This window comes from Chelmon rostratus, chromosome 17, assembly GCF_017976325.1.
Source record: "Chelmon rostratus isolate fCheRos1 chromosome 17, fCheRos1.pri, whole genome shotgun sequence".
Lineage (NCBI taxonomy): Eukaryota > Metazoa > Chordata > Actinopteri > Chaetodontiformes > Chaetodontidae > Chelmon > Chelmon rostratus.
This window is the reverse complement of record NC_055674.1, coordinates 18,189,082-18,216,806: the sequence shown is the minus strand read 5'-3', so window position 1 is coordinate 18,216,806 and position 27,725 is coordinate 18,189,082. Positions and strand designations below refer to the sequence as shown.

At 43.6% G+C, this 27,725-nt stretch overlaps 1 protein-coding gene across 1 annotated transcript in view; it reads right to left on the bottom strand.

The window, feature by feature from the left end:
• Positions 1–27,725, bottom strand: part of LOC121620926 (ubiquitin carboxyl-terminal hydrolase 43-like) — a 61,835-nt gene that overhangs the window by 18,785 nt on the left and 15,325 nt on the right. The window contains exons 3-6 of the mRNA XM_041957179.1: positions 19,775–19,878; positions 12,326–12,418; positions 8,229–8,364; positions 7,802–7,946 (exon numbers count right to left, since the gene is read on the bottom strand). Of these exons, the coding sequence (XP_041813113.1) occupies positions 7,802–7,946; positions 8,229–8,364; positions 12,326–12,418; positions 19,775–19,878 (478 nt within the window). The remainder of the gene's footprint in view (positions 1–7,801; positions 7,947–8,228; positions 8,365–12,325; positions 12,419–19,774; positions 19,879–27,725) is intronic.

The window sequence follows — 27,725 nt, the reverse complement described above, 5'->3', positions numbered from 1 at the left end:
ATGGCTCACTGTCAAAAACTGTACTGTTTCTCGACATTTTTTCAAGGCTTCCCTTCTGGGTTTTTTTTTTCGCCTTGTTTACTAGATTAATAATGGTGGACGTATCAAATGTGTGTGTATGCTTGTGTGTTTCCACTTGCGTAGATGTGCTTTACAGCTATGCCTTAAAAGCAGTGCTGCGTGTCGCAGGCATGTGAAAATGGGTAACACACAAACCCCAGCAAAAGTTAACTTTGTTTAGCCTACCTGTTGATCCTAATCTCTAATTATCAAAAAGCCTCTGACTAATTCCAAGAAACCGCAGGAGCCTGTGAACTCATCACTCCTCTGCACTCTCAGGCTTCTTTCATTGTCAAGCAGACACACGGGAAGAGGCAGACTAAACATAGGCTATGTGAAAGCCCATAATTAAACACCTCTGCCCCTACAGGGATCTACTCTACCCACAGCTACAGTGCAACCACCCCCCGATCCTATTAGCTGTCTGCACAGTCACATTCAAGGTCTTTGAGCGAAAACAGTGGTTAGACAAATACGTGCACATGTTGTCAGACTGAGGCTTATTTTGATTTTCTTGTTTATTACATATTACATAATACATAATTTGCTGAAAAGATGAGTGAGAGGAGTGAGATTGACTTAGGATATATATGTAAAAAAGAAGTAATTGCTTTTCTGAATGTGTGCTCCACACATACAGCGAGCACTATCTTATGTTTATTTTTCCTTTGTGTGACTGAGTAAACTAATGTCATTCATGTGCAATCTTGCCTCCAAAATTACTTAATTGTCACATTTCACTGTTTTCCTGTTTGAACAGAGCCATGCAGCCTGAGGGTTGGCTGGATTTATGATACTTGTGGCAAATGTTTCATGCACAAACTGGCAGCGTGTGGCAGGCTGATAAAGAAAACTAGAAAATTCCCTCTGGGAAATTTTGAAAGGGACACGGGGTGTGTTTAAGCCGACAAAATTATCTACGTTTTAAAGTTTGAATGAAGTCTCTAGGAGAAACTATGGCGAAGCAGCGGACAATTGAAAAAGGCTGCAATTTGAGAAAACAGCAGATATCAGGTAGTCAGTCCCTGATTAATGAACTGGTCCCAGCTGTGTTTCTGTGGCTTTCTCCTCTGCTTCATGTCTCTGTTAACATGAATTAATGAACTGAATCAATAAACATGAATGGAGCTAATGCTAACGGAGCTAACAGAGCTAACACTAACGGAGCTAACTGTGCTAACAGAGCTAATAGAGCTAACGGCGTTAACAAGGGGGCGGGGGGATGGGGTTTTCATTATGCATTTGTCTGTGTGTGTGTGTGTTTGTGTATCTGTCATTGTGTGTGACTGCGTATGTGTGTGTCTTCGTCTGTTTGTGTGTGTGTGTCTGCTTGAACTACACAAGCAGCCCAATCTGCTCCTACATGGAGATATGTATGGTATATGTGTGTCTGAATGTGTGTGTGTGTGTGTGTGTGTGCGTGCGTGTGTGCCTGTGTAACTTCTGCCCCACCTGCTGATAATTACCTCTGCACCTCTCCCACTGTTTACCTGTTCCTTTTCAGTTTTGACGTGCTTGTTTTGGTTAGCCCTTTTTGTGTGTGCATTTGTGTGACTACTGTCTCAACCTCTTTGGCAAAGAGCTTTCTGAAGCTGAGTTTAACTGCTTGTTGGACGGAGATTGTTTTCAAACAATGCCCTTGTTTTGACTGAGCTCGTTAAGATAATCACTCTCAGGCTGGTTGTCCTGCAGATGTGTGTGCGTGGGTTATTGACCGGTGTGTGTGTAAATGACAGTTGCACCTGTTAAACTCTTCCCTTGAAAAGCGGCTTTTTCGCTGTCGGTTTCTTCCGAACAACTTGCGATTGTGTCAAAACCGTAGCTGCTATCAAAAAACCGATTACACTGTGAGATGCGGACAAGTCTGGGCCAGATGTACGTGTGTTTTATGTCCAGATATTCTTTAGAAAAATGACAAAATGGTCGACTTAAAAAGACTCTGCGACTCAGAGAACAGGAGTTTGTATTGTATGCAGTGAGATTTGGGTTCGGCGAACCTCCTGAACTAAATCCTCTGGTGAGAGAACCATACCTCGTATCAGAGTGTACTATAGATCATCGGACTCCCGAGAACTTCCTGAGTCCGACCATCTCCTCGTTTTATTCCTGACACAACAACTTTTCGTTTTATGGCGATCTAAAGACAGGAGGCATTTCTGCTTTGCTCACAAAACAGCTCTGAATTTTAACATGGGACTTAATGGGAGAACAGGAGGGCACTGGCTGCACAAAAAGTCTCACTATTTAAATTCAGTAAGTCTCTCGGCTTTTTCGAGGACATCACACGAAAGAGGACAAGTTTGTCTACAAACTGATCCCAAAATTCTGCGTGTAGAGTGTAATTTGTGGCCGTAGCGACGAGAAAAAGAGAAGATTTTCAGATCGTTTTTAGACTCTGTGCCACTCTAGCACGCACTCTAGCACGAACATTCCGCGCAATACACACCCATTATAATCTCAAAATTTCCCTCCAAACGATCACTGTCATTGAACAGTGACTGATCAAAAACTATAGGACCAATCAAAATGTGGATGAACACACCAATAGACCAGACTTGGGTCTACATTTTAAAGTTGAAATGAAGTCTCTCGGTATGCCTGAGCTACAGATGTTTGAAAAACTCCAATTTCAATCTTGTTTTTTTCGCCCGTCCCATTCATTTCTTATGGGAAATTTATCGCAGTTTTTCGCGTCTTATGACGCGAAAAACTGCGATAAATTTGAGAAAAGTAATAGCACACCGATCCCGAACAATACGCACGTTTTGATATATAATTTGCGAGGGTTTTCTCAAAGCTGCGGGGCGAGTTAAGGGACGAAAACTTGGAGGAGGATGAAAAATAAGAAGAAGAAGAAGAAGAAGAAGAAGAAGAAGAAACGCGCGGTGATAGCTATTTCATAGCTGTAGGAGCCAGTGACTCGGGACGTTGCCCCGTGTCCCTAACAAACTCTGCTAATAATAATGTGATACTGCCAGTTATCTGATCTGATCTATATCACACTATGAGGCCGTAGGCTAGAGGCTCTCTGTCACACTGCTGCTAAATGCTAAAGTCAGCATGCAAACATATAATGACAACACTAACTGTTGTTTGGCAGATATAATGTTTACCAAGCTATTTAATGTGCATGCTAACATTAGCTAATTAGAAGTAAACAAAACGGTACGGCTCATTACTTTTGCAGGTATAAACTAAAGCATTGGACAAATTGTATGCCATTGCATCTAATAGTTGTTGAGATATTTCACTCAAAACCACAAACGTGTACCTTGCATGTCTGAACCAGATTTCATGGCAATCCATCAAACATATTTTGGTGTGAACCAAAGCAACTGACTGACCGACTGTCAACCGTAGAGCCATGTCGCTAGTGTGGCTGATAAAAATGAGATATCAGCTGTAACTGAGGCACACATATACAGACGGTGACTGTATCGTCAGGAAGGGAGCTGAGGTGTTTCCAGAATCCTTTGTGCTGCAGGAGAACAGAAAGCTGAAGACACTCACAGCACTGCACAGGTGTACAGAAGGCCTTCATCCTTACAGCCTGAACTACAGCACTTAGGGCATTGTGAGTTTGACTGACTGACTGTGAGTCTGCCTAATCTACTGCGACTCATCAATCAGATTTCCTACATCAGTTGGACCTGAAATATCCTGAATATTTAATGACTGAAATGGCCAAAACATCGATGCCTTGACAGGTGGGACAGAGAAAAGGGCCGCTGGCATGATACGGTACCATAGCAGCAATAGATGAAACTCCTCAGAGTGGGAACGTGCAGAGCGGGAAAGCTGAAGCCACTTGACCTTGTGGGGGTCTCTGTTGTTAATCATGTGTAAAAATTGTTATTGTCGTCTACAAAAAATAAGCAAAACCCAAACTCCAGTATGAGAGATGATCTCATTTTGCTGAAATCTGGGCGATGAATGAAGAGGAGGAAGAACCTGCTCTCTGTTTGTAACAGAGATAAAAGAATGTGAAATGGATACTTGACTGTGGAAGCCAATTATCTGCTTCCAAATATTCTTTGGCAGGCGATCCTACATTCAAGTCTCATCCCTGGCACTCCTCGCCGTGTTATTGTGCTTATTCATTTCTGCCCCGTCAGATCCCAAACAGAAAAGGCTTCTTTCTCACGCGGAACTTGTGAACAACACTTTTGAGATTTTATACATTATTTATTTTTAATGTGAACCTCGACTGCTTGATTGCCAGATGGTAGGTACATGAAAATGCTGCAATCCCAATGCAAACACAAAATTGTGTCTCCGCTGTCCTCAATTCACCAAGGTATGTCAAAGTAAAGTTAAATGTGTCTCTATGGGAGATTTGTAGCCTGTTTATCACCTGAAGTAGCTGTTTTTCTTAAACAGCGTTACAATAAGGCCACCAGAGAAGAGATGTGAAGTACTGCATCTGTCCTGTGCAAAGAGACATTAGCTTTGATGTTTAGCTTATATATTATTTTCTAGGGACCAATGCATGCAATAATAGAGGAAGCTTAAACTGACCAAACCCCTTTCCCTGAACAGCGTTTGTCCAACCATAGTCATAGTAACCTCCAGGCTACTACTAAGTACAGCAGCTCGGTCAAACTTCATATTTCTCCACATGCTGAAGCGGCTCTATTCTGCATTTAAAGATTTTGGAAGGCGGTGTCTTTTTCCTCAGCCTTTCCAAAACAAACACACAGGAGCACAGAGAGGCGGCTGTGGCTCAGGAGGTAGAGCGACCAACCAGTCACAAAGCCGGTGGTTCGATCCCTGGCTCCTGCAACACTAGCTAATTACAATTCCAGTCTGCATGTCGAAGTGTCCTTGGGCAGGATGCTGAACCCAAAATTGCTCCTGATGCTGTGTCATGATGGCGTGTGTGAATGGGTGAATGCAGTCCATTGAACAAATAAGTGTGTCTAACATAAACTAACCCTAAGCTGTGATTTCTCACATGTCTGGCTAATTAGCTTACTAGTTACTGCCACCAAACATTGTTTCCAAAGCAGAGGAGTATACCATCAACGTGAGCTAATTACATTCATTTGTGTGGTGATAATGCTGTCGTCCTGTTTGTTCAGGTTAGCTGTCATGAAGAGGAAGTCTTTCTTTTCTTTTCTAATGAGCTTCCTTCATAAAGTACCCGGCAACGAACATGCTACATTCATGGTGTTCAATGTTGTTGGAAGGTGTGTTCGGTTGGTGTGCTGAGGGCTGGAATAATTGTCACATGAACTGATGAAAGGACCTGTGGTGCATGTATAAGTTCATACATGCGTGCCTGCATGAACATGCAGCACACTTAAGAGGGTTTGAAAATATCGTCTCACAAATGTTATGATATAAAAGCTCCGCTCACGACTAGCACATCCACAGCGTGGCGTTTTCCCGCTGAGTGAAAACCCGTCCTGGATGTTATCAGAGTTCAGAGAAACATTAGCAGCTCTGTCTTGGGCTCAATCGGACGCCAAACCAAGCTTAGACAGTGTTATGTTTGTAACATTAGAAGTGAACAAGTAGATGAGAGAAGCTGCCAAACAGCAGAAAGTTAGAACAACAACAGTCTGACCATTTTCCTTTCTTATCATATACTGTACATATTTAGTCGTAACAGTAGGAATAGCCTATATTCTACATAGACCATCAGCCAGTGAGGATGCTGATGACATGTAGTGTTAGGCCTAGTGACAAATCTACCATCGCTGTAACCTGCATACTGTATGTGCTGCGTGTGAAATGAAGCAACAGGTGTAGCCACGAAGCTAAGTTACCAATAGCCAGTAGCATGATGCACCAGTTTGATCATCTGCAGTCAACACTTTTGTGACACAGTATGACCTTGTAAGACAGCCAGTGCTGGGGAATGAAAGAAACGATGATTTTCAGTGCATAGAGGAGAGGTGGTCCATGCAGTGGTGAGTATGTGATGTAAGAGATTAATTTTGAGTACAGCAGGGAGGTTGGGAGTCAGAGTGGGAAGGTCACCTCATCATTGGTTTGCCTCTGGCGAGATCCAAGGTTATTTCCTTTTTGCATTCATCGCAGACACTGAACAGCCCTTTACTGAGCGCGTCATGCTGACTCCAACAGTGCGTGAAAGCCTTGAAATACACTGAATGCTGGTGAAACTCAATTAATCAAGTGTGTTACGAATAACAAGGAAGCACACTGGTGAGGCATAATAAAAAAGGGTTACGCTAAGAGTTCAGTTCACGAGGTGTGTTGGCTATGCATTTGTCAAGCAATCAGGAAGCCGCTTTCTCCAGACTCCATACTTAACATGAGGTTTAATTTAATGCCGAAGGACATAATCCACATTGATAACCATTCCTTAACATTACCGCTGCACATAAAAATGCTTAGCTTACCAGGCTTAGCTCTAATGAGACCCCTGGTGAGAGTTTGTTATTCTATCTCATATCTAACCCACAAGATTTAAACTTTCATTTAAGCATTTATGGATAATTGATTAAGGGTGTCTCAGGGATCAGACCGTTTAGATTTAGTAATTGCAGGAGGGGCATAAAAATCACATTCTAATGGCGCCAGACAGGCTAAAAGCATTACAGATCACTGTTGTGAGTGGACAGAAAAAACGTAATAAAAGGTGCATTTTATGCATCAATAGGGTATTTTAATGGCACCGGTTACTCATATGCTATTCTGATTTTATAGCTTTGATTAGTCACAAACAGTGAGGCAGAAAATAATTATGGGCTGTAGTTCAGTAAAATAAAAATAAATTTAGCATCTCAATATTTCATTTATGTACATGAATAATTTAGGAGAGCCTGGTGGGATATTTATCAATCAGGAAACTAAAATGTTCTTTTCAATTAAGTATCAAAACAAGCTCATGCTGCCTTTTTATCCCAAAGTGGCTTTGCTCAATTTTTTGTCTTAAAAAAAAATTACATGTGGAGAATAAATAAGATGAAGTCATATGAGGCGGTGCACTCCTTGACTTTATCTAGTGGATATTGTCATATATAAACCATTAGCACAACTGCTAAACATAACTGTTCCGTCAAAGATGGCAATATATCATATGTATTCTCACAGGACGAACATATCAGTGTGAAAGACAGGACAATCTGCAAAGCACAGAGAAGTGTTGAGTGGTGATGCAGAGATTCCATATCAACCCCTGCAGGCTTAGCCAGGGACAGCCCAGGGGGTTTAGTCTGTGCCAGCATGCAGACTGTCTGGGGGGGCTCCTTTTAGGCAGCACTGCTGTGTGCGGCCACTGAACTACATAAATTGAAGCACTAAAAGTCGCATTTTTCAGGTACAGCAGCAGCATTGACACCGTGCTGGGACCACACTTACAGCCCTGTGAGACTGGACAACGGAGCAGAACCTATTTGTTTGCACCGCAGAGCGAGAAACAAGGGGATACTATGCACTGAAGTACCTCTGAGCAACCATTTTACATCACTAGCTGAAAATCAGATGAATGAAGACATAATTCACAGAGCTCTATGCGAATTTATATACTTCTTAATGTGCTCCTCAGCGGCCCCCTGCAGTGAGGTGCAGTCCTAGAGGGTTTCATTAAGCAAAGCACATTAATAACATTAGTTTGTTTGCTTACAGATCTGTGCGCACGTCCACATCACAGGAGGGAAAAATATTAATGTAATACCACAAACTACTTACACTGAAGGACAACCTGTGCTATGTTGCTAAAAATAGGATGTTACACTTTGACTTCGCTTCCCGCCTTCAGTCATGCAGCTACCTGAGATCCGTGCAGAGCCTCCTCTGATGTAGAGGGGTGGAGCCTGGAAGGCGTAGATGACATCATTCTCAGCTATGCTGGTCAGATCCTCCTCATCAAAGAAGGAGCGCTGGAAGCCTGTGGAGTAAACCTCTGTCAGGATCACCTGGAGACGAACACATGTACAAACACATACACGTTAGTTTCCTTATCGCAGTGCCATTACACATCTCATAATCCTGTGTGAGGGAACTCTGAACCCACTCGATGGGAAACCAACCTTTGCACTATTATTCCCCTTAATCTCAAGCCCAGCTTAATGCATTTTAGCCCAGCGAGCAAAAGTAAATTTAAGCCAATGGCATGTAAGGAACGGTCACAAATAGGATGCGCACATCGCTGTAATCACACTTGTATGCCAGCCAAGGTGGGCTGGGTTTTTTTCTACCTGGTCTGGGGAAAGCTTCCCCTCATCAGCCACCATCCTCCTCAGGCAGGCCACGGAGCCAAACAGAGGCACAGCCAGCCCGACCCGCAGGTACCTCTGTCCTTTGGTGCTGAACACCAGAATCACACACAGCGGCCTGCCAAAGATGAAGAGAGGCAATCAGGAACGGTGGGAAACAGAGCGGCCTCTGTTTTGATTTCTGTGCCATTTCTAACTGCAGCCTCCGCTACGGCCAGGAAGGGACAAAAGAAGACTTTCATGAATAAATCAATACATTTTAACATTAATAATAGATCATTAGGACTTAGTTTTATGTGTGCCAAATAATGGAATCTCTATTGCATTTTTAAAAACGGGAGCGCTCGGCTCTGACCTCTCCAGAGGCAGCGCTGACATGAGCAGGGTGCTGGGACATAATGGCTTCTTTGAATAACAGCACACCGAGGAGATGGAGAGGAGCCCCATCAGGTACCTGTGGGAGTGTGACTGCAGCCAGTGACATGGGAAGACACGGCTGAGAGATATCATATGGAGAAATTGATTTTTGTGTTTTTAGCAACTCGATATAATAAAAATAATGGAGGGAGATAAACTTTATTGATAGCAGCAGAAGGAAGGAAGCACAAGAACTTCTGCAGAGAAATCTCAAATTTATCTTTGGGGGAAAAAAGAAAAAGAAGAGGCCAAATGGAAAAATAAAGAATCTAATTTGCACTTGCGCACTAACATTTCCTGTTAAAGACAAAAATAAAAGGCAAAATCACATCACACTGAAACAGAAACCTCTAACCCAGAAAAAATGTGCATGAAGTCACAAAACTGACCAAAGTCATTTAGTGAGTTCTTGATGGTCACACAACGAGGCTCTGGGTGATGACGATGCAGAGAGAAAACCAAACGGGTATGTAGCTTCATTTGCTCTGTATTTCATTGGGGCTGACTTTCTAAAGACCTCTCAGCAACATTCAGGCAGCGGCTTCACACAGATTTCATGTGCTACAGCTGAATGCTGAATGCTGCTGACCGTCTGGACGCATACAGATGACCTGTAATTCAATTGAAACTCAGTATATATGTTGGGGAGTGACGACAAAAAAACGCACCATGAACCGCAGCAGTTTTAAGTAATAACCACATAAACAGCCTGCAATAGTCCCTGAGGGTATTAGAATTATTACTCTGTTTAATTCGATGCCAAGTCATGTTTCCTCGTGGTCCAGCAGCAAATATTCAGAGGCGCGGTCCAGGTCTACAGCCCCGGGGTCGGGAACCTCTGATTTAAGGGACCTAATGTGTTTATATTCCTCAAGCATATCGCAAATGTATTTTGGCCCCGAGCCACGAAACGATTTATAAACTAGCAACACGTCTTTGAAGTTCTGTAACTAACTGGAAGCCAGTTTAAAGATTTAACAACACGAGTTATCTCGACCTGACTGGTTCTTGTTAGGCTCAAGTAGTATTGTTAAATCTGCGTGCGTGGAAACGGCCGGACCGCCTTGTTTACCTCCGTTCCGCTGATTCGGATTGGGGAGCAGGAAACTTCAAAAGAGCACAGCAAACAGGCTCCAGTAATTGGCAGCACTAATCAAGCCACGGCTCGAGGAGGTATCCCCGATTTATGCTAATTACATTCCTCATACCAGTACGGACAAAACAGAACACCCCTCTGCAGGGGACTGACGGCTTTTATTTCACAATATAGTTGAGACAATGATTAACGTTTTCTTGACTTAATTCCCTCGTTTTTTTTTTTTTTTTTTTTTGCTCTCATCTCATGAAATAATGTTAAAAAGATTTCTAACAATGATTCCTGTAAATAGTAACACTGCCTATAGATAATTACAGCCCTAATGTGTTACTCAGGAATTAATTTGATTGACCGCTGCAACCTGTGATTGAATATTCAGGCTTTACAATACAGTGTAAACAAAATCATCCGACAGAGCCCGGCGTTTGGCGCGCTGGGCCCACAAACTGTTCGGTAACAAACAGTGTGTGTTTATGGCTTACAGACATGACTTGGCTGGGAGCGAGCTGAACTCCTCACACAGAGAAATGCATTTTAAAAAATGCTTCAAAAGGCAACCCATCTGTTTTCTCCTCTGTTTATCCCTTCAGAAGTGTTTTCTCTCGCCCTATCTGCCACGCGGTTAAAAGAAAGGATGGTAACTAAATACTCTTGATTTGGCTCACTGTCAGAACAAAGCTCCCAAATTAGAGAGGATGTTGGCTGAACTTGTGTGAACTATTTTAAAGGCTGGAAACTAAACGGAAGGAAATAACTAGTGAGAAGAAACCCTGGCACACCTTAAAATAGTGATCAAGACACCTCTATGTGCCAGTCATAAAAGAGTTGAGTTTAGCTTTGGGGACTGTGCTGAGTTAAAGCTGCACTATAGCCAATAAAACATTTAGATTTAGGTTAGACGTGGTTTTCGCTGATGATCACAATCATGTGTTTCAAACACAGGAGAAAGGAACAGGAGGGAAACAGCGAGCCTGGCTGTTTCCAAAGGTAACAAAATCTGCTCAACAGCACCTTTAAAAACATGCCAGATATTGTTTGTGTAATCTGCACAAAATCTGACCTGTAAAAAAGACAATTTTACGGTGAGTAGTGTGCCAGACTGTGTCTCGGTTGGGATCAGTAACTTCCTGGAGAAATAAAGCGAAGCTTAGAAGTGTTGGTAGGTGAATTTTGTTAGCTTCAGACAGCTCCTGTTTCTAGTCTTTAAGCTTCGCTAAGCTAACCAACTGCTGGGAGTAAAGTTATATTGAACATACAGATATGAGAGTGGCAACGATCCAGCTCTTCCCCTGAGAGAGAATAAGCAGATTTCTGCTTATTCCTTTAACACTAGGCCGACCTCTCCAGGGTGTACTCAGATCCAGCAGATACCAGAACAGCTGTAACCAAGATAAACAGTTAAAAAATATCATGTGGTTAACTTAGAATTACTAAATTAACCATAAACTACCACTAAAAGCCCACCTCCACAGGACAGAACAGGAGAGGACGCAAGTTGTGGGAGGCAAAATATCTGATTTAGCCGCTACAGCATGAGCAGGAGCACAGGACGGTCCAGAAACAAGCACTGTCAGCATGTTTAGACTTTTAAACAAAACCCAAACATTTGCATGCACGTCTGCTTGAGAAAGAGACGACCACATAATTGTCAGAGAGGCACTGGTGGGGAAGAAAAAGAATGAATGGGGTCTCCCTCCTGGAAAATGTCAGGGTTTCCTGAACCGGCCCTGCTGGCCTGTCATGGAGGCTGAGTGGCTGTTGTTATGTACAGTTGAACACAACATTGTTCCTCTATGTTGCGAGGGTTTTCCACCAGTTTTTACTTTTTGAGGCCAGCACTGCTGCTTCACAGTTACTTCGGTTCTTACTGTAAGTGGTGCGTGAACAGAGCTGGGTGTTGTCCAGCTTGTTTTTCCTTATTCTTTTCAATGCGTTAAGCTTAAAAAAAAATGTTTGACATGTTTCTTTCTTGCAGAGAGTTAGATGAAACTAGCCTGCAGCTGGTTAACTTATCGTCGCATTAAGACTGGAAATGTGGAGAACATGGCTCAGTGCAAGGGTAACACAATCCGCTCAGTAGCACCTCTGAAGCTCACTTCTGAACATGTCATATGTTGTTTGTTTAATTCCTACAAAAGTGTAAAAATGTCAATTACAGGGTGCTATGTGTCAGACTATTTCTTGGCAGGATTCATTACCTTCAGAGCCAAGCCAGCTGTTTTCCTCTGTTTCCAGTCTTTGTGCTAAGCTACATCAACCAGCTGCTGGCTGTAGCTTCATATTTAACAGGCAGATATTAGAGTGGTATTGATCCTCTCATCTAACTCCTGGCAAGAAATAGAATAAAATGTCAAACTATTTCTTACAGCATGACCTCATTACCTAATGGGCAGTGAATGACATATTACACTGCTTGTTAATGTTGTTTTGGAGACAAAGCGCAGGTCAATCTGTTGTCTAAAGCAGATGCAATCGCTTGTTTGGAACAGATTGTAATTGTCTACCTGAGAGGAATCATGAACTCAGATGATAGACCTGAATCTGGATTAAAAACCGCAGAGCTCACCTGGTCTGGCGAAGAGGAATGGGGAGTGAGATGCAGAGGAACGGGTCAAAGGTGTTGCTCTGTTTCAGGCAGTGGGGGCAAGTCAGTGAAGATCTGAGGAAAAGAAAGCAGAGTCACATTAGTCGTCCAAATTCTGGACCATTAAGTATGACAGGAAAGGAGATGGCTTAATCTTCATACACAAGTGAACAACGCTGCCAAAATGAACCCGGCGTTCCACGCGGGACCCCTTGATCTGATTGTGAGAACGGAGAGGCGAGTGATGTAACTGGTGAGAATGAGAGAGACAAGGGGCTGAGGTGGGGGGTGGCGGGAAGTAGTAGGAGAAGCCCCCTGGCGTAATTAGGGTTATAAACGGGAACCAGCAGAAGCAGTTTCCATCTTGTTGCATCACTCTGCTACTGCTGCGAACGCTCATGCGATGCCATAACGAGACGGCCTTTCCGCATCTCAACGTGCAGGACGCTGAAAACGGAAATCTCCACATGTGTACAGCAGTCATTTTCTTTTCCAAAGGTTCACCATTCATTGTTGATGAGTTCACTTCTTTCAGTGAATCCCACTTAATGTCACTGGAGAGAATAACCAGTATTCCAGTTAGCTAATTGCCTAAACAATGAGTCAGAGAGCCCAGTGGAGTTAATAGGCTGATTGCTGGAAGCGATTTTGTCTGCAGCTAAGTTCAATGTTTTGTCCAGTATTTAGACTTAATCTGTGCCGGATTTCCTGGACAAGACTCTCTGTAAATATACAGTAATTACAGGAAGTGAGTCTTGAAAAGGTGGTTTCTATGAGCCTCTCTGAGCATCAGTGGGTGTAGACCAACTTTGTATACAAGTGGATTTGACATCAACCAGTCAGACACATAAAACCGAATAAATTCAACAGTCCCTCTCCAGTCCAAAATGTGTTTTTCTTGTTGTTCCTACCTATATGCAACTTTCACAAATGCTGAGAGTGGACTTTACAGTGAAGCAGGAGACAGCTTGCGTCCGACAGTTGAACTTGTGCAGTGAAAAATATTTGTATATTTGTATATTCTGGAATTTGTCATGAGGGAGATTGAGTAGGTGTCATTTTAATGGCTTCAAGGTTGCGATTACACTTTTTTTCTGCAAAAAAACATGTCAGACAAACAACTGACAATTTCAATGCATGCCTTATTAATACATGTCTGGAGGGGATCTTTAAAAAAAGCACCTGTCATCTTCATCTAAACCACTGATTACTAAACAGGGGTACTTATACCCCAAAGGGTACTTCAGTAGGTCCCAGGGGGTATGTTTGAGGGGTAACTAAACTAATGTGACAAAAAAAAAAAAAAACAACCATCATGATAAAATGAAATCTGGGTGATGTGACTGAGAGAGCATGAAAACCAGTTCGCAAGCAAGAAGTCTAAAGCTAGATTAATAATTAGTAAAAGTAATGAATCAACAGTTCAAATAGCTAAAAGAACTATAGTATAACTAAAATTAAATCTGACAGCTAAAAGTGCTGGATAAACAAGCAAAAAACAGAAAAAATGGTTAAAATATTTAAAGCTAGAGGTCAATGGTTGACATGTCTAGCTTCTGCCACTAGTAGCAGTACAAATGCAAAGTTGACCACAGCAACCTAAACAACGACAGTTTATTCAAATGAAAACTAGTGATCAGTGATTAGCTAAATGCATGTTGGTACCCTCGCTAGTTGGTGCTAGAAATACTAGTTGGTTAAATTACATTACAGGATAATGTGCACAGTTCATAATACACAGCACAAAGTGGCACACATTTCTCTTATATTGCTCTGATAACATACACAATCACTTTTCTGGCAGTGTTTCACCTCATAGATTAAATTGTTGTTAAACATCAGGGAAATTAGTCACTGAAAACTAGAATTACCACCTTGTGGTTGTTTGCTTCTGCCAACCAGTCAAGTTGTAGCTGCAGCCATGTCTGCCCAGACTAGTAAAGACTGAAGGAATTTAATAAAAGGTATTAAGTGTATTTTTCGGTGAAATGAAAGTTATCACTGTATTCACAGGTATGAGTCCAGTGAATAATGTCCAGGGAAAAACATGTTGTCTTCACTTAGAGACTATGTTTTGAGAGGAGGACTGATCGAGAGCTTCATCACTTGGTGCTACGACAATCACCTGAAGCTCAATATCAGCAGAACCAATCAGCTTGTGCTGGACTGCAATGCTTCAAATATGGATGTTGCTGCAGAGAAGTTATAAACTGTAAAACGTGGATGATTCACACACATCTTCAACCCGGGAGCATAGAAGATATCTACAATCAGCACAGATTCAAGGTGGACACCCAAGATTAGTGTCACCAATTCAGTATCTGACCAATAAATATGTGAAATATGGTCACAGGCTCCCCTTCTGTTCCTGAGTTATGGTGCAGAATAATGGCCAGAAAAGTGTTTCTGCAGAAAATTATGATGTCACAGTGAGTTGACCGTTGATGTTTGGGATGTAAAGTGTCTTCACGTCATTATATTATCCTTAAAGACATTTGTGTGAAATTTGGTTAAAAAACAAAATAGTGCATGAATTCTTGAGTTAGGTCAAAAACATGTTTTGTGAGGTCACAGCGACCTTTGACCATCATCTAATCAGTAGTGAACGTGAAAGTGAACGTTTTTGCCAGATGTAATGAAATTCCCTCCAGATGTTCCAGAGATATCACATTTCACGAGAATGGGACAGATGGAAGGACAACCTAAGAATATTATGTCTTTGGCCAGGGCTGTCGCCAGCATGGAGCCATACAAACATTGTAATAATACCCATGTTTTTGTTAAACAGATCAAAACGAATAAAATTCAGAGTATAACCTGACAGGACTGAAAGAGTACATTGGGTAAATAAAGGCTGGGAACCACCGTTCTAAATCAGGCCAGTAGTTAACGGATTGGTCCTCTCAGCTTCAATCAACCTTCAGCCATATTGGAAACCTAGAATTTGCAGAAGCAACCTTGTGCATGGAAGCTTGTAAGTTTTGCTTCAAAACCAGCTGGGAAAAAGGATTTAGTTTGAAAAGGAAATTTTAAAAAACACTGGCCAGGAAATAAAAAAAAGATTCTTCTGAGCAAGACGACCCCGTTAGCGAGAGTGCAACTCTTCAGTCTTAAGGTTAAAAGATAACAGATTCACGACAGCTTCTCTAACAGTATGGACGGCACCGTGCTGCACATTGCTTGATAATAGACTAATAACCCGGCAGTAATAAAGCACATTCTGAGTGCTACGCGAGACTTAACTCTCGCATAAAGAAAAATCATGCTTTCTTCATCATGATGAACGTGTAGAGCCGTTTCATCAAGAAAATTAACTAATTCATTTCAAATGCCAAACTGACTTTTGGTGTCATGAACCGTGCCTAAAAATACCCCCCAGCCTCCTCCTAATCCTCATATCTTTTTCATTGGCTCCGGAAGAAACACTTCAACTCCCCAAGCTTATGAGTGTTTATGTGTGAACTTTCACGACCTTCACACGCCATCCCACCATGGGAAATTAAGCCATAGATGAACTGCTCAAATGTGTTTTCCTTATAGGAAGGCACCTGACAGACCCAGTGGGGGAGGAGAAGGGGGGAGTGAATAAAGCTCTATTCAAGCAAACCCAGCTGACACTGGCTCTTAGTGGATCTCTCCCTCTTGGCAGAGCAGAATGGCTGCCCTACGGATGTCTTATTCTCGCCAGGAAACAGTGAGGGTAACTGCACTCCATGCATACAAATCACACTCAGGCGCCACTAAAACATAGATGTGCCCCGCACTGCTCTAAAACACTTAAAAAGAGAAAAGGAGCAAAGGAAGAGGTGATATTCTGGTGATGCTCTAATGGAGGAAGCGTGCGATGGTTGAGAGGTACGTATCCCCCAGTCTGGGATGCAGCCATGCTGAAGAGACTGTGAGCTTGATGCTCTGCACTACCACACACTTCTAGAGCTCTGAGTTTTGCTGAGTAACACATCAGCCAGGTATCTTTATCTAGCTGATTTTCTTTCCTTGGGGGGGGCAATTAAAAAAAAAAATCCTCACTCTCCGTAGGTTAAAATCAAATAGACTGGCAGCTAATTCTTCTCACTGAGCCTGGCAGCTATCCTCTGCTGGGGGATGAATGGTGGTTTATTCACCACACTAATGCTCTGAAATGGAAAAGGCATAAATCTTAATGTGCGTCTCATGATTCTCTAATTGGAATTACGATACACACGATAATCTGACCCTTTGCTGGGTCCGTAGCGACAGGATGGGATGCAGCGGCTGTCCAATTCCGCAGGAGGATGTGATCAAAACAAAAGTCACGTGGGCCGATTCATAGACGAGACGCAGGGTCCGTCAGAGAAAGCGGCATCACACCCATTAAGGCGAGCTACGCCAAAACAGCGCAACGCGGAGCGTTCGGCCTGCCCGTCGCTTGGCCTCGCTCTAACGAACAATGCTTGACAGACAGACAGACAGACATCTTCATTGCTGCCTCCGCAGACTGCAGCCTGTGACTCACAAGCACACACACAGACAACACATTACAGACTTTGATCAAACAAGGAAATCTTAAATGAGATCAAAGCGGGAGAAGAGGAGCAATGCGGTAGATTTACAAATCAGTGATGATAGACTGAATTCAGATCTTCTAAAACAGAGGTAAGACCTGTGTTTCACATTGCCCTGAAAATGACACTAAACGAAGCCTGAATGTACGCTGACCCACAGTTCAGCTCTGATTTTGATCAGCTCTAGCATGCTATGACAGATAACATAAATTAAGATCAAATAACTCTTGGCTCGGCCCGCTTGGATTTAACTTGTCTGAACATGTATAATGGCCGTGATGATTGCATAGTGACAAACTGGGCTATTACAGGGATAATTCTCCGGTCTGTCAACCCTAGATGCTGTATCGCATCGGACACTGTGTTGGGAAGTGTTGCATAGGCAGTGGTGGGGCCTCAGGACTCGGAGGAAAAGAGAGGGACAGGAGTCAAGAAATATTTGTTGAAAGTCAAAATCCAGCAGTGATGATACGTTCCCAAAGCGTTCGTCTCCATTTAAAACCTCACAGCCTTGAGATGCATGGCTTTTTGCATTGTTAAAATAGACTCAGACTGTATACACTTCCTGTATATGTTAGAGTTCCTTTGCAAAGTTTGTGCTTAGCCAACCCAGTCATGTATACATATTCCCTCTGTACGATCTCACCCACTTTCCCTGGCTAGCACAGTGTTTGAGTGGGTGAGAGGAACAAATTCTGCCTTCCAGCCCGCGAAGGCTGCTGCTTTCTGTCTAGACACACCCAAGGTGTCACAGCTGAAACATTTGACAGTGAGGGTAGCAATTAAGAGATGCGCTCTGACAGATGTATTACTGGCAATCACACAAAGCTGCCAATTTTGCGAGGGACTGGCAGATGGAGGATGGCGCCGACAAACAAGATATTAGCGGTGCAGTCTGGAGGGACTACTTTTAAAAACTGTTTTAATTAAAACATGGATCAGATTTTGGTGTTGAATCTAAGACCTCGATAATGGGTCAGCGTGGTCAGGGGTTTGCGGATGGAGTCCAGATGGTGCTTCTGCATCGGCATCAGGAGCTGGATGCAGAAGATACAGCTGCCTGGTGCACATGGGGGAAGAAGTTGGCACCCGCAGTGGCCTCTACATTTTTAAACTGACTGGAGAAAATGGTATTCATTGCAATGTACACAGCGCAGTCCTCAAAGCAGTGCTATAAAAAGCTGTGCGTAATTGACCGCAGTGTAAATGTCTTCTAACATGACCGTGCCGGCAACAAATGTGCTGTGTGAACTTCCTCATGTTTTCTTAGAGGACAGAAGGAATTTGAAAATGGCACAAAGATGAGTTGGCCAGATAAACTCGACATCTGAATGACGCTCCGCTCCCAGTCGGCCACAGCTGACAGATGCATATATTATGTAAAAAATTAGCTGCCTCTTTTATCTCCTGGTTGACTGATTGATGGGAGTCATGAGGACATCCAGCTGCATTAGAAATGGTGATAATACAGCTGGCAGTGAAAATCCTGCTTTGGGGGCTTTGCTGTAGCGAGCAACAGTAACTAGTTTTTTAAAAATAAACATCTCTTTGTGATCCAAAGCACACAGGACAAATTCAGAGGGTATTACAATGGTGAGAATACTTGGTCATCAGCTAACAACCCAAATTACTATATTTCACCTTACAAAAGGTAAGAACCCTCTAAATAAGTACTTGTTTTAAAGGGGGTTCAACTTCCCTGGGAGACACAGAGGTTAGGGTACCAGGGCGCTTTTTTACTAGACTTTTTTAGTATTTCTCTTGGCTGCTTGGTAATTACTGGAGAGGCTGTGTAGATTTACTGTGCTTTAGAGCCGGGTGTCTGTGTCTCTGAGGACCTCTGTGTAAAAGAAATAATGGCAGCCCCATTACATCAGCTGTATGTAGCAGTTACACTATAATCTGATCAATGAAGCCTAAATACCGTACAAGCGTGGGTGGGCTTTGTGAAGCGGACCTGTCTCATTGCAGGTGTTCTGCAATTATATTTCAGCCACTTATCCATAGAAACGCTGTGTGGCTGTGACATGCTGCTTGGACAAAGCTCGGGACTGCCCCTGCATGTGTTTGCAGTGGTTATTTAGGCTGTGACCTTTGTCTTGCAGGGCAGTCTGACATTTAGACCTGACAATACAACAGTAGAGCTGCTGTAACGTAAACAAGACACGTAACGATGTGGTATATGGTGATTTCCTCCATATAGATAAGAGTACAGCTAATATCAACACAGCAACACATTTTTTTTAACAAATCTCGTGTCTATTAAGAGGGATGAAATGAAAAATTCTATCAGTTGTAGCTACTTAACTTATTAAGCTAACATTAGCTATGTGAGTGGGTTAAAAACACTGAGTTTTTAATGTTTCAAGCTGACTTGTTAAGAATAATAATAAGAACCTTAATGGGTTGTAAATATGCCTTCCGTGGCTAAATACATGATATTGTGCTAAAACACTGAGGCTAATGCTACATTGTTAGGCCGCTAACGTTAGCCTACGCTCTGGTACTGTAGCATCCAGCACCGGCTCCCTACAATGGGGAAATACTATACCAGCGGGTGAGCTGGTTGTGAACAGGATCTTGTTTTAGTGTAACCTGTAATTCCACAGAATAATGTAGTATGAAATGGCCCTGGTCTTGGAAGCTGGACAACAACTGTGGGTAGCTAGCTAGCATTAGTTAGCTAGAAAGGCTAACCTTTGCACGTAACATTTGAGCGAACTCACTCTTTAATCCCTTGCTCTCGTATTTTTGTTTTTTACTCTACAGCTCTGCACACACAGCTTCTCACCGAGACATAAGTGCCCTGCTGCTAGTGTTTCTGTATTTGTAGATTTCATTTCTGGTGGATGTGAGGGTGGTACGTGTGTCACGAAAGGAGACTCACTTGTACTGTGCCTGGAAATGCTCCTGGACGAAGCTGTGATGGACTCCGGGCTGCTGGGACTGGGACAGGTCAGGAGACGGCACCTCCTCAGCTCCACCGGGGCCCTGCAGCACAGAGGAAGCCAGCCATAAACACCACGCCGCTCAGGGACATCGTGCATCATAATGTAGGTTTCTGTTGCCCGGGCTGTCGAGTCATCATTCTGAGAGGTAACTCATATTACTGAGGCTCCTGTAGAGTGCAGCTTTAGCACATTCTTGCTTTTCCTTGACAATAAAGTCGTATTCAAAAGCGGCCGAGAGCACTGGCCTGGACTTAAACCACCGGGAAGCCCCTGTCATCATCCATTCATCCACTCACCTACGACAGAAAGGAAGACGGCCTTGGATGAGGATAAAAGAAGAGGGAAAAAAATGATAGAAAACTAAGAGGCTGATCACTGGAAGACTTGCAAGGTCACAAAACTAATGTGTGGGATGGCACACACAAACACTGCTGTGTGTTAATGAAACAAAGTCTGAATGACCTTCTGCATCGGTTTTACATTACACACCTTGTATAATATTACACTTGGTAACAATGGTTCACAAAAGTTGTGAGCCATCGAACTACACACATAATATCCTCTGACTTGTGAAGAGGTAGAATATGTAAAATATCATTTTTTCTTTCTCAACCAAAAGTTTTTTGAGAAGATTGATACCACTCTAAGGATTAAACGAAGACGATAAATTAATTCATGAACTTGCTTGTAGGCAGATTTTGCTACCTTTGCCCTGGGCCACATGAGTTTCCTGTGTTAGCTGGTTAGCTATGCTAATTGGCTGCTTGCGGTAGCTTAAAATTAGACTTATTTTCAAAAATGTCTTTCATTCATCTTTGAAACTGTCGGACTAAAATCAATGCTTTTTGTCTTTTGCATTTTTTTATTTCGTATGGGCCGAGGCGCAGAGCGTAACAAGGTTAAGGCAGCACTTTTTGAATGCACCGATCGTGATCCGTTTGGAAGCGAGCAACAACAAATTGCTGCAGCGGAGTAGCCAATCACAGCGATTTTGTGGTCGAGCAATAATGAGCTGAGCATGAGTAGAGCAAAGCTGAAGGGACCGCTTGCACTGTGCAGCTCATTGTGTTGCAGTGATATTAAGGTGAGTTTTCAGCATGTGCGCACCTTCATCACTAACCAACAATGTTTATGATGTGAGAAATGCTGTGCTGATCTAACAATATGCTGGCACATGTTGGGACAGTTCAATCACTGACCACAGAGTTCAGTCGGCGTGCAGTGTTCATATGCTAAATTTTATGAATGGCAGTCACCCCTCCGTGTCAGCTAAAAGTAAAAGCTAAGTAATAATAAGCACTCATGCAGTATCACTTTGGACATCTCTGTACAGAATCAACTCCATTTCACACCTTCCATGTGGGGAAATGGCCCTGAAAAACATTCTTTCAGCTACCAAGTGGTTCTGCTTTAAAAGGCCATCATGTGGCACACAAGCACCTTGTTAGCATTTCTCTGCTCGCACACTATCAATCCCACAATAGCCTGCGTAAAAATCAGCCACTTGAGAATGCATTAAGCCATCATATCATTTCAGCTGCGCTTTTACCGCGGGGCCGGCGGGGGCCGAACGGAAACGCGCTCTCCGCCGCTGTTGACACACGCTCTCTCTCCCTCTGTTTACTATTCCACTGATTTCTAGCTCCTGGTCCCATACTGGCAGCCACTGTTCCCAGGCTGGCAGCTCGACCATGACCCCCGCTAACAAACGGAGCTGAAAGGAGGTTTAGAGTTTCTAAAGAGGAGAGGGGAAGCGGAGGGCGTGAGTGTGTCTGAGGAATCGGTGTGCGACACAGGCAGACAGGAGAGTCCTTTACAGTTCGCCACCATTTCAAATCCTGAGTCTATTCTTCCAAGAGCATTTGGGCTTTGCAAAGATCGAGCGCTAGACTGAAACCTGACCTTCCTGCTGCACCGTGCTTGAACAGGCACGTACAATGACAAACGTCCACCCCCTCTCCTACTCTCCTCTTTGCATGGATGGCAGGGTTTTTTCTATCGCTTTGTCATATTGTCCTGCAAAGCACCAGGGGGGTTCAACCCAGCTGATCCTCTTGTTGCCGACTGAAACACGCAACATATAATGTTAGAAATAAAGTGAGAGAGGTTAACAGTGCAAAATTTTTTTATCAACTGCACTGACATCAGGCCCTGCATTTCTTTTTCCCTCCACATACTGTACTCGGCAATGGATTTCATTGCTGTCTTTATATAGCGATAACAAAGCAGCACTGAGGCCACAGAGTGCAGTCCATGCACCGCTCTGCCCTGTCCAAAGACTGCAAGGCGTCAGCTGTGTGTTAACAGTAGCTGTTGAGGATGCGGACATTTAAGCACAGCAGGAAAGCGGGACGGGTGACGTGCCCGGGCGACGTGGTTCTGATAAGGTCTCAGTCATCTGAGTGATCACAGCCAGATAGCAAATCCCATGGAGCAAGCCGCGACTGCTGCTGGTCCAAGAAATTGTTTTAGAGGTTGTTAAGTGACCCGGACAGAACAGGGGTCCGTCTCAAGAGGTGGCATGCGCCGGCCTGAAATTGAGATGCTATCTTTGAAATTGGTTGTCAAAAAAATATGCCGGCTTCAAACTGATAAAATGCAACTAAACAGGCAGGCAATAGACAGGAAAAAATCTGAGAAGGTATTTTTAGAGTCAGGTCCGACCTGTAGACGGCAACCACAAAGAAGGAAGTGGGAAAAGCGTGGGGTGTGAAATTTCATTTTTTACCTTTACACATTGATATTTCTCTTCTATATAATACTCATTTACACTGAAACAGACATTTTGTTGCTTTGGTTTGGTTTGCCAGTTTGCAGCCTATAATGCATACACTCACATTTCTCTCCATACAGCTCCTGCAGTTCTGATGCAGCATCAGTCTCTGTTCTGCTCATTTTACTATATTGCACTTGTACAGTTATCTGTTACATCAATATACTTAGTTACCGATTTACTTCTTGTGCAGTATGACATTAGCAGCCTTTGAAATGAAAGGTTACTTTCCAAATAAAACATATTTATTAACACTATAACTTGGCTTGTCTCCCCTCATTATCACACTCCTGGAGCCGCTTCGTGGCAAGTGGGTGCTCTTCCAGGGGAAAAATATTTCAGGAGTTAGGAGTAAATTAGCCTGTGTTGCTACCTCCTGTGGCAGACAGAGTGGCTGCTGACTTGGTTGATCTTGGAGGAGTGTAACTGCAGATTGGTTTGTTGTTTTTGGCAGAGCTATTTTGGAGCTATTCACCAACCGTTTTGGGAGGTGAATATGGTGGATGCGTCTGTTTGTGCCAGACATTTCCCTTCAGCGCAGTTTGTTGGTGAGGGTGGCATTTTGGTCCCCTTTTGAACTACCTAGGCCGCAAAATGATACACCAAACCAAAAAACCAGGAAATGCAGAGTAGGAGACACTGAGGCCTAATCTTGGCCAGGTAGAGGCTGAAAGGTCACACTAGTTTGTGCAGTGCGTTGTCCAACCATGCCAGAAGGCAAAAGTGTACAGTAGCTGTTCTAAGCACTTGAAGACAGAGTGATGAGCCGATCTTCATCAGGCAGGGATGATTCTTTAAATATGGAGATTTCAGTCCATATTGCCAGATTTGTTTGTACAACTTCTGAGTTTTGCGTGCATCGTTCAAGCAGACTTTGCAAAAACGACAGACAGTAGACCTTCTCACGGCAGACATGGTGAGCCACTTCCAGGGTTTGGTATTGCGCATGCTGGCTCACTGAAGAGGCTTCCTGGAACACTTAATACAACAGCGCCATCGTTAATGTTAGTAGCTCCACCTGTGCTTCTCCTGCCAGGATAACTACGGCGGGAAAAAGATCAGACACGAGAGCGCATCGCTTCGCTCCTAAAATAAATGGAGAAGCGAAATCCAGTTTTACTGCGGTGTAACAGGTGCGTCCACATTAAGCGAGCAACCCTGAATGACTTCAGACTCCTTAAAAAGACAATAAAACTCTGCAGCAAAGAGGGGGGTTGTAACAGCACACGTTATAAACTTTGCAAACAAACTTTTATAATGAGGTTTACGGAATATTTATGGAACAGCGGCGAGTTGTAACTCAGGCCTGAATATCCAGAAATGAAATGGATCTGCACTATTTCGTGGCCAGACCATAACAACTCTGTATCTGAAAAGGTAACATGGAGAAATATAAACAGAAAAAATGTGCAGCTGCGAATATCCAAGATATGTAAAGCCAGAGAATTGTCTACCTCTGCTTAATCCATAAGCCTCAATGCCAGGATAGGGGCGTGTGCCAGTGCCCGAGGAGCAAGGAGAAAATTAAAACTCAAATCCCTCACCCTGGCACCTTAGCGCGCTGTAATTGATTTCCGGGATTTAGATAAATGACAAAGATACAGCACGCAGCCGAGTGGTGGGCTGGAGTCTGGCCGCTGGCTCAGCACTGTCAGCGGGAGGCCAGAGTTCATAGACTGTGATTTTTAAGCTGACTTAAAGGGGGAGAGAGAGGGGCCAGATTGATGGAGGGGGCGAGACTTGATGAGCACATTGTTGTGCAGCTGGCTGCTGAAGATCAGACAGCTGCCTCAGAAGAGTCAGTTTCATCGAACAGTGGAGAGCACCAGCTGATATGAGCGTATTTTAATAGGAATCATAGTCTGAAATGCACTGACACTGACTGGAAATGGTGCTTTTTAGATAGTCACTCGTTCTGACAGACAAACATAATATAAGGATTCTTTATTTCCCCATTAATATCAAAATGAATATGAACATAAGCACAATATTGACGAAATAGGAAAATGCTCCTTCTGTTATCTGCTGAGAAATTACTTACTGAGGCTTTTTATTTTGCTCAGAGAACTTTCCCACACTGAGATCAATGTTATTAAAAAGAGATTTGGCAGCCTTGGAAACAGCACTGCGTTTACTCATTCTCCATTTCAGCAGCGAGGATGCAAACACAGATGAGCAGCTCACCACCAAGTCTCTGTTAAATCCAAGACTGTTGACTCCCGGTCATTGGTACGTCGGCACGAAAAGCCTGAAATCGTACAGATTAACGGTGCACTCCGTCCCAGCGGGGAGGCTTTCAATAATTCACCCCAAAAATGTTGCTGGGAGTGATTCATCTCCGTGAGCAGATCCACTGTAAAGGAACTCAGGCACTCTCACTTGACTGCGGTGAAAATCCAGGAAATGTGGACCCCCAATCCTCACAGACCACCTGTCTCATCCTGATGGGTTTAGATAGATCGTAAAAAGAGGGTGGGTGCGGGTGGGGGGCGAGCGTTCCCAGTAATGGCCCTGATGTGAATAATTTAAACAAGCCGCGGAAACACAGGGATGGACATGTGCTGCTGCTGGAGAAAAGCACTATAGTGGAGTGATTGAGAACAAGACTCAACAGCACCTAAATCCCCGCGGTGATCGTAACAGAAAGAGAGAGACGCATGAGGAGAGACGGAGATGTGGGGCAGGCCGAGAGACACTGCATGTGTGTGTGTGTGTGTGTGTGTGTGTGTCCATATATGGACAGATGGAGAGAGCGAGGGAAAAAGAGTGTTATTGAGTAACCGGATGGCTCAGAGAGTCAAAGTAGTACATGAAGCCGACACACGGGGCGTTGATAAATAATGGACAGTCTCCTTCGACGCTGCCTCCTGTCGCGTGCGCACCTCTCTATAAATAGTCCCAATGACACTGAGGATGGAAGCTTTTCTCTCTGACCCCTCGGCCCGTCATCCCCAGCGGCTGATCGCTCCGGGTGGGGTGCATCTGTATGAACATGCAGAGTGCCCATACAACAGCGCGTGAACTTGGGCTGACCTCAGGGTTGTGAGTGGATGACTGTGCAGTAGCTGTGCTGCTGTGTGTGTTAAGTTCGATCACATTGACTGACAGGACAGGGTGAAGGGCAGACTGGCCCTCAAGTATGTCAGTACATCTGTCTATAAGTCAGCTACCAGTGAGGTCATACGTGGTATCTTTATAACGGCTCTGAGAACATATGTACTGTATAACAATAGTGCATCTACAAAGTATGTATAATGCTCCTCAGGTTGCATTAAACCACAGAAAAAGATGTATTTTGGCATTACGCCGCCATCTGCAGCCACCATGGTGAGAGCGTGAGCATGCATCCACCTCATATATTTTGCTCAAGCCGCCTTTGAGCAAAATACCAAATTCCTTACCGGCTCCACGGAGCCTGGCCTGTGCTCCGACCTCCCTGTGCCAAGGAACAAACAACACAATGAATTTCTCCCAAAGTGATCAATGGAGTGTCGCAGAGTCAAGTTCGTGTACAGAGCGAAGGTGAGTTGCCAAGCAGTTGAGGCCGCCCTGGAAGCACTTGAAGATCATCCTTAAAATGTTTCCAAGGTGCTAAAGCTGCCACGCTGAAACTCCAACTATGTAAAATATGTATTTTGGGTGTAAAGCGCATGATTACTGAGCAGCTGTTGTCCATGCTAGTGAAATGGCTGTACGGATACTGTCAGTCCACCACTTCAGTCCATCAGCTATTGGATGGCTGACCATGACATTTTGAACAGACATTCATGGTCCCCAGAGGATGAAGCCTACTGATGTTGGTGATCGCCTGACTTTTCCACTGGCGCCACCATGAGTTTGACATTTGTGTTTTTTAGCAACATGTCTTGACAATGACTGGATGTATTGCCATAAAATTAGGTACAGATATCCACATCTTAATGTCTACTTGTTGCATTAATGTAACACCACATGTTGTGCATTCATGGTCTCCAGACAGTGAGTCCTATCGTCTTTAATGATCCCTTTGTTGCAACTCAGAACAGTTTTTGTGATCTACTTTATACTCTGGGGCCTTACTACTGTAAGTACAATCAAGTTAAAGATGAGCATACGTTTGTGTGCATGAGGGCTCTTTAAGTTAACTGAATGAAATTGAAATTGTAATCGTGGCAGGCTTGTTCAAAGAATCGATCCGAAAATACCCATCTGTCCTGCATGCAAGTTTTGCACGCTTTCCCCAACTCCAACCTAATGTCATTGATCAAAATCTCCACTACCGTCCTTAACATTTTCTTTACTCCTCCAGTCAGCAGCAAAAATAGACAACAAGAGACTAATTTATGAGGGTGAGATGAGGCACGACTTATATGATCCACAGCACCTTTTTAACAAGGATGTCCTCAAAAAGGACGAGGTTTTGGAAGGACATCAGGGACCTGCTGGTAGAAATCATGGGGGGAAAAAAATCAAAAACTACTTCTTCAAAAGGACAAGGCTGTCCTTGTGTCAGTCGAAAATGAAAATGAAGTATGACGGTTTTGACGACTCTACACTGGTAGCCGGGGTGTCCCGTTCATCGCGGGAGGCCGGTCAAAGGCAGTTCGTTGAATCCTGCTCTCTGAAGGTGAGAGATGAGAGGAGGAAGCCATTGTGGAGGCAGCGTGTCTGCTGCATCTGCTAGCCTGAGAGCAAGAACCTAATGACAAGAGAGCACAGGCCTCAAAATGAATTTCATCATCGCCAGATGGAAATGAAAGGGCTTTCAACAAGAGAAATGAAATGAGACAGAGGGGAAAAAAAATGTGATGGATCAGACAGACACGGCGACAGGAACAAAGACATGAGGAAGCCAAGATGAGAAGCTGGTCAGGAGGGAGGCTCCGTTCTTGTGGCTTGAAAAGTGGTGATGCGCTGTCAACACACTTCCTGACTGACGGCGTGTGCACAAGCAGCCGCGCTGACAGAACGTATGACAACATGTTGCAAATATTCTTTTGTCTTGGGTGCGATATAAATGAGTCACATTTTAAAAGCAGGACACGAGCCGACCGTTGAGCGATGACTGAACATGACATCGACTTAACCAAAAACCCTTTACTAACCGCTCAAACAATCTGACCTAAGACTGAGTC